At 37.8% G+C, this 10,568-nt stretch overlaps 1 protein-coding gene across 1 annotated transcript in view; it reads right to left on the bottom strand.

The window, feature by feature from the left end:
- Colec10 (collectin subfamily member 10) overlaps nucleotides 1-8,279 on the bottom strand; it is a 34,096-nt gene extending 25,817 nt beyond the window's left edge. The window contains exon 1 of the mRNA XM_026393891.2: nucleotides 8,132-8,279. Coding sequence (XP_026249676.1) covers nucleotides 8,132-8,279 — 148 coding nt within the window. The remainder of the gene's footprint in view (nucleotides 1-8,131) is intronic.
- Nucleotides 8,280-10,568: the final 2,289 nt, after the last annotated feature.

The following is a 10,568-nucleotide window of genomic DNA, read 5'->3' on the forward strand; positions in this document are numbered from 1 at the left end:
GAGAGAGAGGTGACTTTGTTGCAGCTTTTGGCTCTGAACAGCAAAATCATTTTTCTAGATACTGGTTTATCTCAGGCCCGACTGAAGAACACTATTGAAAATATTTTTGAGGAGAACCAATAGTATAGTGTCTTACATATACACTGGCTCATAGCAGCAAACAAATGACCCTCAGACTCTAGAAGTTCTTGAATAGAGAGAACAATAAGAGCCACCTCCTTAAAGAATTTGGTTTCATTATGATATCTAACCTGCTTTATTAAGATATGGCTGGTTTCCTGAGAGAAGACTATCTGTTTAACTGAGCTCAGCTCCCATCAACAGCCAAGTGGACTAGGTTCCTGCCTTCATGGTTAGGGAGGTAGAGTGGGCACTGGATTTCTCTTCAGAATCCTCCCTCACAGTTATGCAGTCAAATCGTATCTAAGAGAAGCTTTCTTTTCTCTTCAATAAGGAAAGTAACCCCTATCTAAGGCAGGAGAGCTGAGACAAAATAATAAACCCTTTATAAATTCTCAAGAGTTATGTGCATGTATTTGTTTAACAGATGCAAGTATAGACTAGTGGTCACAAGAGACCTAAAATGATGCTCCCAGTGTCAAATCAAGCACAATCACCATAAATAATATGAAAAGTATTAAGTTATTTAGATGCTACCTCACTTGAGTCTCTGCATGTCAGGTTTTTACTGTACATATTTACAAATCTTTTCTAAAAGAGCAGTGAGAGCTATAAAACATAATAAAGAATTTTCTAAAATTATAGGGTACACAAATAAAATATGTGATGCAGAAAACTGACAAACTGGAGAAGGGATAGAATATTGTGAGACGATGTGGGGAGGCCTAATACGATCGTTCCAATGGAGTTGTTAAGTTTTCACAAGTCAAATTCCGTAAACACAAACATGAAGAGTAAGAAAGAGAACAGTTGTGCCTGGCTTACCCATGTCATCAATGACCGGAGCCAACAGAACACACTGCTGGTGGAACAGATAGTAACTGAAGGAAAACATTTCTTAAAGAAAGAAAAAGTACAAGTCCTGAGGAAGCATAGTCTCTTTCTCCTTTGGGTCCTGCTAACCTCCAGTTTGGTTACATTGACGGAGTGCTTGTCACTGAGTCTGTTCTATGCCAAGAGCTTCACGTGTCTTAACTCACTCTTGCTCACCTCAGCCCTATGGAGGAATGGCCTTGTTATCATTCCATGCCGTTGATGAGAAAACTCAAGCTTAAGTTTAGCATGTCTTAAAACCCACTGCATCCCTATTTTAACCCCAGGGGTGTTTATACTGTTATCATTCTCATGTTACCAACAAGGAACACCAGGACCAGATGGAGAACTGCAGAAACAAGGCAATATTAGTGGAGAGAAAGGGTGACCTCAAGTTCATGAGCTATTGAAGATTGGAGGCTGACTTTGAAGTGGGACTGAAAATAGGGAATTACAGTGAGAGGCAGAAGGTGGTGGCCTGTCCCTGGTGGGTTTCTATTGGGAGATAGTGTTACAGTTTATTAGCTTTTCCTTAGGAACTGGAGAGGATGAGGCGGGGGGGGGGGCGGGGATGAGAGAAAGAACTTATGGTGATTAACAACATCAATGGAAGCTAATGCAAGAAAAAATGATAGCTAAGTTATATACTAGCCAAATTTTAGCATGTTTAAAATAAGCATTTGAGATGGGTAATATTTGTATCTCCCTTTTGAAGTTGAGAAATCTGAAGCTTAGGTCACAGCTAGGTCAGTAGCAGAGATCAAATTCAAAGCCCATGATTTTAACCAACATACAAGTGGTTATCATCATGGTCTCTACTAGTGATTGATATATAGCCAAATTATTACATAAAGGAGTTAGGGAGATAAATGGCATTGGTAAAGGATGTGTTCTTATTAAAATGAAGCAAACAATTTTTTTTATCATTACTAGTCAGTACCTGACTCGTATTTATCCATATTTTGATAGATTGTAATTTTGTTCTTTCTCTCCTGACCTTGAAATTTCTTGGCATCTACTCAAAGGGAGAAGAGGGAAAAAAAGGCTCCAGACATCCACACACTGAAATATAGAATTTAAAACAGCAAACCACCTAAAATATTGGTCTGTCCTTATGCATAAAATATATATTAAAATAAATAATAAAAGAATCTAAAAATTGATATAATTAATAAAAAAGTTTTGGGGAAATTGCCTACTTGCTTAACCTGTCTGATAAAGTCACCAAAAAGGAATATGCAGCTTAACTTATATCAAGGTGACCGAGTTAAAGCAATTCTGTGCCATGTTTAAACATTGAACTCTTTTTCTAATGTTAATTTATAACACTGAAGGATTATTCCATGCTTAATGAGAATGATAAAAGATGAGTACAATTATGTAATAGAGTGGAATGGGACAACTCCAGGAATCTGTAGTCTAAATTCTAGTTTTAGCTTTGCCACCAATTAGTAGCTGTGTAATTTGGAGCAAGTTATTTAACTTCTCTGGGACTCTGTATTCAGAAAAGCAAAAACAACTGGGTTCAACCAAATGATCTCTGAGAGTTACCTTGCAAGTAGTAAGACTACTGGTTTGAATGTTTGAGATCCAGATATCCCTGGGCATGTCTCTGACTGGGGAAATCTCAAGAAAGCCTTTGTGATGGAGGCTGAGAAGTATTTGAGGATTTGTAACCTAACTTGTGTCATTGCTGGGATATGGAGCCAAATCTAGTAAAATAGTGAGTGGATGGCTAAATAGAAGTTAATTTTCTTGTAGTTAAAGGATTCACTAAAAAAGAAATTATCCCAGAAAATAGGTATGAGCTCTGCAGGATTTTCCTCATGGTTTCGCCTCACTTACCAAATAGAGGCAATCGTGCACACCTTGCATAGTCTGTCACTCAGACGTATGCCCTGGCCTCTCCAAACGTGAGTTCCATGAGGATCAATGGAATCTCTAAGTAAAAACCTGCCTAAAAGCCCCTCCCACTGATTAGAAGGTTTAGCAGTCTGATCGGCACACAGAGTCCAACTGTAACTGAGTTGATTCTACCCTGCCCCTTCCATCTCTGCAGCTTTGGGCTAGTGACTTAAAAATTCTGAACCTCAGTTTCTTCATCTGTCTAACGGGAATTACAATGTTTTTTTCCCCCTCAAAGTCTGTTGAGATACTTAAATTGAAATATGGTTGTAAAGCACTTGCACTGTTGCAAATGGCAGCTCTTGACAGTCATACTAACACACTGGTTGACATTGTCATTAGAGTCTTGCTGAAGGGGGAGACAGTCTTTTTCTGCCCTGTGATTCATCACAGGCCACATGAATGGAAGAGGAGTGATGGTTACTCTCAGGAGTTTCCAGTTCTAGAAAGTGACCCCAAATTCTTCTAGTTGAATGAGGTGGCAGCAGGTCAACATGGGCTGGGCTGAGACAGGAGCACCAAGGAAGCAGTGGCACTGTTGCACTTAGCAGAGGATCAGTGGCCACTGGCAAGGACACAATGACAACGCCCCCCAACAGGAAAAAACCTGGTTTAGAATCATCTACAACATTTTTTATGAACAGACAGGATATTATGAAGTTGTATTAACAGTTTACATTGTTGCTAAAATGTTAAGGGATATTGAAAAATTTGAATTCATTTATTTATTTCATCAACAATGTTAATGAGTACCCACTATGTGCAGGAGCTAGGATAACAAATTTAGCAAATGGGTGGGGTCTTGGCCTTCATGACGCTTGCATTCTAGACATATAAAATGTACAAGAGGTTCTCATTTAATAGTGAGTCTGTGAAAATAGTAAGATGTCTTAGGAAGAGGACAGGTGAAGCCAGGCATGGGCTTGCTGTGCGTAGGGCAATTGAGCTAGGATCTCAATGAGAAAGAACCATCCTTGGGAAGACAAGACCAGGCAGAGACCACTGCTCTGAGTCAGTAATGAAAAACAAGACCAGAATGTCCAGAGGAAGGTACAGGCAAAGGAGCAGTTTGAAATGATGTGGGAGAAGTTGGGAGAAGCCAGATATGAAAAGACCTTGTAGACCCTAAAGACAAAAATGCCATTGAAAGAAATCTAAGAAGCTAGCAGAAGCCAAGATAGGCAATAGGGTAACAGAGCATTGATTTCCAAACCAACTAATGAAGACCTGGATGATTTTCAGAAAGGAAATATGCCATCAACTTTCAGCATGTTTTAGTGTCTAATGCAACTGTTGGGCTATGGGGTTGCATGAACTCCATTGTCTTAGTCACTTGCTATTACCAAAAATATGGCCAGCAGATTATTGTGTGAGAGTGTGTGTGTGCGTGTGTGTATGTGTGTGTGTGTGTGTATGTTGTGTGTGTGTTTGTGTGTGTGTGTGTGTGTGTGTGTAGGAGAGAAAGAGTGTTGGGACTGAACCGAGGACACTCTATACTGAACTATATCCACAGCCCTTTTTATTTTGAAAGGGATCTCCCTAAGGTGCAGAGGCTGACTTCAAACTTGCAGTCCTCCATCCTCAGTCTCCCCAGTTACTGGGATTACAGATGTGCACCACTGACCCAGCAGTTCTGTTTTAAACCCAATATATAGCTAGTGTAAACTAGTGGATGTCATGTAATGACAACAGTCTTATAGTCAGAGGCCAGAGGTCAAATTTAAGTTCCCTGTTCACGTCTACTGGAAGACTCTGGGCAGTCATTGAGATTGTTTCCTTACATTATGTTTACGGAATTACCACCACATAGGAAAATTTTGGAATTTCCTTGAACATTTTAAAGCATCTTCCAAATATGTCTTGCTAATTCAAAAGTTATTTTCTAAATTTCTTGTCATTGTTGTTTTCAAGTAAAACCACTAGGGGTCAGAATTTCACATAAGTTTCTAAAAGAAACCACCAAGGGTAGAAAAAAAACAGCACTTTTCTACTAAAGCAGCATAAAACAACAAATTAAGGCACAGAAAGAAAAATAATGGTGACTTCAACAAATAAGTTTTGATAATTGTAATGTCCCGAATTGTTACTTAACAAACTTCGGGAAAATTGTTACATATCTGTTTTTGATGTCTGTATAACTTTGGTTATTCCAATATTTTCAGGACAAGTCTACAATGAAGTTTCACTTTTCAAATAAAGAAACTGAAGCAAAAGTAGACATAATAATAAGCTGAAGATCAAGCAGACTGAATATATAGTGCCTTTCTTTCCACTAAGCGATACTTAGGAATTTGTACTCTAAAATAATGTCTTGATATTGGGCAACTTTTCTATAACTGAATAGTATTACTGGTTGTTTTCCATCTGAAACTCAAAATAACTTGCATATTTCCTATATGAGATTAAAGTTAGTTCCTTTTATTGTCTGTTCCCCATATTATCTAGAGCTTCTGAGCTCAGCGCTGTAGTGCCAGTAAATAAGGTAATGAGATGGTTAGTCAAAAATACAGACCACTTAGTCTTAGGAAAAATATATTAACAAAAGTGATAACCCAGCCCTTTGAAGTGTTTATCTAGTCATTGAGCATTTTGGTTTTTCATTCTGTGGGGTTAAAGATACAAGTCTGCCTTGTTTGGGGTTGGGAGGGGCTGTTACAGTATTCATAAAGGAATGAAGTAGAGATGGTATTTTATATTTGAGAGAAGTTGCCATGTCTTATTTTTTGGTGTGCACACGATATCTAACATAGCACCTATTGTAGGGTAAAAGCAGTAATAAATATGCTTAGATAGTTCCATGTACATTTGTAGGCAATTTGTAGAGAAAGAAAGAAGTGTTGATCCCAATAGTCTGCAATCTAATCCCAAACTTACCCTGTAGACCTAACTCCTAGGAAGGTTCCTTATCTTAGCTTTAAACCCTCGGCATCTAACCAAGGACTCCAGGGCTGTACAGTACATTCCAGAATCATGGCATCTATTTACTAAGAAGGAACTTAGAATGCTTTTGATACAAAGTCCCTAGGCTCCAGGGAAGAGAAGAAATGGCATCTGAGTCCCTCTTCCAGTGTCCCTCTTCCTTAGATGTGTCACATTTTCATCCTGCCATACTCTGGTTGTAATCATCTCATAATTCTACACAGAATCAGAAAGAGAGTTAAGGAAGTTTCCATCCCTTGAAATTGTAACTACATTTGTAACGGGAAAGAGTTTTGTGGTAGGTGAAGAAATAACAATAAAAGGATACATGGTAGACAGCCTGCTGACATTCAGCAAATATTAATTACATCCTGATTAAAACAATAAAGGAAAATAAGATGCTTTCAAAGGATTTCTAAAGTATACTCCTTGCCTTTTTTTCTTGGAAAGATTTAAGGTTTTTATCCATAATTTTTAATTTTTTAAAAGCAAGGATTAAGCAGGGCATGGTGGCAAATGCTTATAATCCGAGCCGTTCAGGAGGCTGAGGCAGGAGGATTGCAAGTTCAAAGGCAGTCTCAGCAACTTGGCAAAGTCCTAAGGAATTTAGTGAGACCTGGTGTCAAAATAAGACATAATAAGGGCTAGGGATGTGTGTTACAGTGGCTATGCATCCCAGGATTCAATCCCTGGTCAAAAAAAAAAAAAAAAAAAAAAGAGCAAGGATTAAGGGGATTCTTCAGCCATATGCATTCAGCACATTTTCTAGTTTCTGTTACGCTTTACCCATTCCTTGGGTATTCTGATCTGCCTAAGCAATTCTTACCCAAGACCCATCAGAGTCACTATCGTCTTAGAAAATCTGCTGTGACCTCTGTGCCCCCATAAATTATTTACCTCTTCCTTATTTATGGCACTTAGACATATTATCCTGTGTACATCTTGTGCCTAAAATAGTGCCTGACACTTATTAAGTATTCAACATATGCCAGTTAAATTGCAATGAATGAAATTGTTACATTGACATATTATATTTTGGAAATTATTTTAATAATACCTTATTGTTCTTTCAGTTGGAAAGTTACAGTTTCTGTGCATGGAAAATGATTTACTGGTGCTCTTCTTAAACAGACCCTCCCACTTACACAATCAAGGAAAACATTAATTTCAGCTCTGTCCATGACACCACAGTAATAACACAAAGTTTCCTACACTCTTTGGAAAATCCAGTAATGGTTTTAAGTAAATACTTTATTTCTAATCAAAACTTTCTTTTCTGAACATTTGCCCTCACATTATTCATTTATTCACTCAAGAAATTATTTGGAAGCCCCAAGGTCTCATTGTTCCTTCTTGCATTTATTTTATGGTATCAAAGGTTAAAACTTGGATTGCAATCTTTGGAGGAAATGAATTCACTGATTAAAAAATGCACTTTAAGAAGCAATACACATTTAAATAACTGACAAACATCAGGCCATTTAAAAAATAGTTTTTGGAAAGACCCTTTTTTCTACTTAAAATTTTAAGCAGCTGCAATTCTTCTGCCCTATAGCCTGAAGAAGCATAGCATGAATTACTAATAAGAGAGCACCAATCTGCAGTGCAGTGACCACTTTCAGAACAAAAGGGTAAGAGCTGAAGCCAGGAAAGCAGATTTATTTTTTATTTTTTAATTTTTTTTAACCAGTTGCTTGGAGCATATTTGGACCTTGGCTCTGCTTGGAAAAAAATTGCAATATTCAATCATTCTTCAGCGAAAGGCACTTGACCTCAAAGATTCTACTTTCAAATAAAGAATTGTTCATTTATACACTACCTCCAATCTTTCACCCCCCCACCCCCCTCAAAATTCATCCTCTTCATTGGAACCTAGGAGCCAATTAATTAATGAAAAATATGTTTAAGATTTAAGTTTTCTTTCACTGAACTTTTGCCTAAATAGCTTTAGCAGAATCAGTATGAGAAAGGAGAGGAAGAAAACCAGCCCAAGAATAGAGCTAGATGCTCTTAAAGAAAGTGTTTCCGAAGAACAATGACTTGGATGCACATCTTCCTGTGGGTATGATGGAGGAGATTTCCTCTGTCCCCTGGTAAATTCAATCAGATTCCTACCCAGGGCTTATATCTCCTCCCAACTTTCTCTTACCTAACATCAGGGAAGACTTCAAATAAGTATCTACTAGTGATTTCCCAAAATATAGGTGGGAGAAAGTTGATAAAGGGGATAAAGGAAAGTCATGGAGAACATAGAGTGGGGATGAGGGAAGAGATCGTCTTTACTACATGAGATTTGGGGGTTTCTTTTCCTCACCTTTGGGTCCTGGTGAAATTGTGTGTGTAGCGCAGACTTCTGTGGTAGGGCGACTATCAATATCCAGGCCCAGACTCTGAATTTGCAAGAGAAAGAAGAGCAGGAGGATGAACTGGTTGTTTCGAAGCAGGACTCCAAAGCCATTCATTGCTGAAGTTCTTCAGAAAAGGATTTTCCTGAAATGCCAAATAAATAGCTTTATGTTAAATCAAACTTCTGCTACAGGGAAGAAAGGGAAGGGTTGGGGGCACACATTCCAGAAAGTGCTACAAAGACAAGAAGGAAGCTGACCCTGAATTTTGTTTATTTTTTCAGTATCCCAAATAAACCGTACATGGTCCAGACTGTTTATTCTCAAGTGACAACAGTTTATTGAAAACTGTCTCTTAACTAAACACTTAAGTGTGCAGGCCGGGAGAAACATCCTGAGACTAAAGGGGATAGGGGTGCCTCTGCTCAGTACTTGGTCTGACAATTTTTAGGTTGCACTGAATTTAAATGCTGGGTACCAGAGAGTTGTGAACCAGATGTTTTTGCAGATATGATGCAAACACCCTGTAAGACTGAACTTTTCCTGAGGTGACATCCATCAGCTGATGTGGCAGCTGACCACAGAGGCTTCCAATGTTCCCCATGTTCTTCTCTTGCTAACAAAAAGTGATCTTGGGATTAAATCCCCAAGGAAAGAATAACCATCTTTTCTGCAGAACAATTTGGCAAAAAGTAAAGAACATTAAAACCATAACGGTGGCCCTTAGAAATTGCCCTCTGGCAGCTAACTCAAGGAAATATTCTGAAATGTAGATAAAGTTTTATTTGAAAAGATACACTAATGGTTTGCAAATTATGGTAAATAGAAGTGTATGAGGGAGTATGATGTGACTGTTTTCTTAAAGTGGTGTTTGTAGCAAATTTTTCAAGTGGAGGAAATAGCTTACAATATTATGTTCCTTAAAAGGCAGACTAGATTTAGACACAGATTATATAGATCTGATAAAGACATAGATATGAACTTTGAGATCAATCAACTGACTGACAGACCTACCTACCTACTGGCCTGCCTGCCTGTCTGCTCACCTACCTATTCCAACAACCCACATCCTGTATGCCTAACCATGGCTTGGTAAGATATTGGAAGATTAGGACCAGAATCATTTATGAGAAGTTCCTTGCCTTCTTTGTTCTCGAAGACACGTTAACTCAGAGTTGGGTAAAAGGGATTCTCAACCTGCTTTCCTTGAATTTGGAAAAGATGGAGAGATATTGTTACAAATAGTGGTCAATCCAAGAAATATGGGTATTCAACTTCCCCAGAACTGTCATTAAAAGGATCACAAACCCAATGGCTTACTCAATATACATTTTTTTTTTCTGAGATACTGGGGGTAAGGACTTCAACATGAATTTTGGGTGGAAGACACAACTCAACACGTAATGGCAGGCTCATGGTATGTCTGAACTGATCTCTTTATCAGCAATACAAGGAGAGAGGGAAAGGAGTTGATATCAACCCAACAGTCACTATGTACAGGCAGAGGGCTGCTCTCAATTCATATTTACTACATTTAGACCTCAGAGGATGTCTATGGTTCAGATAATAATTCTCCCATTTTGCAGACAAAGTATCTAAGGTTTAGGAAAATTAAGCAATTTGCAAACAGTCATATGCATTGAAGAAGCCACCCTCCCAAAATCAAATGCAAATTCTTTCCAAAAATCCCTGCTCTTAGGTGGGGCAGAAAACTATTTGGTTTCCATAGGATGAATATTCTCAGCCCTTGAGAATGTACTAATTTTACACATGCTTAAAATGTCCAGAGTGGATGTATTTGTGAGGTTAACAGTGATAGGAAAATAGTGAGAACTAATACCATGATGTTAGAAACCTCAGATTTCATGTGTTATGACCAGATACATGACACAGAGCAAGACACTCAGCTTCATGTGCCATAAGGCATATAAAGTGAGGTGGATTTGCTATCTAATGTTCTTTTTGAATTCTATGATTCTTTAAAATTGATGCTCTTTAAATTGCTTAGATTGCTCTAAATCCATTCCACTTCTGCTTCTTTTTAATCTTGAAGCATCTCTTGGAATGCCATGAAAGTATAATCATTACATTTACATCTAGAAATCCACTGGTAAAAATCTGAAGAAAATAGTAGTTCTCAGAATTTTTCCGTGGTATGTCCCATTTCTTCTCTTTGAAACCTCTATTCTTTCTTTTTTTAACTGAGCAATGTCTGTAAGTATATTTCTGTGTTTTTCAATAGATTATTACATCAAAATTTAAATTGCCATGGGGTATTTATTGCATATTTTATATATAAAACAATATTTAATCAGTCAATGCTCTATTTCTGGGAACTTAAATATTTTTATATTATTAACATAAATAATACTGTGATGAACATCTTTGCAGCTCAATCTGCATGAC

This window comes from Urocitellus parryii, chromosome 7 (genome assembly GCF_045843805.1).
Source record: "Urocitellus parryii isolate mUroPar1 chromosome 7, mUroPar1.hap1, whole genome shotgun sequence".
Classification (NCBI taxonomy): domain Eukaryota; kingdom Metazoa; phylum Chordata; class Mammalia; order Rodentia; family Sciuridae; genus Urocitellus; species Urocitellus parryii.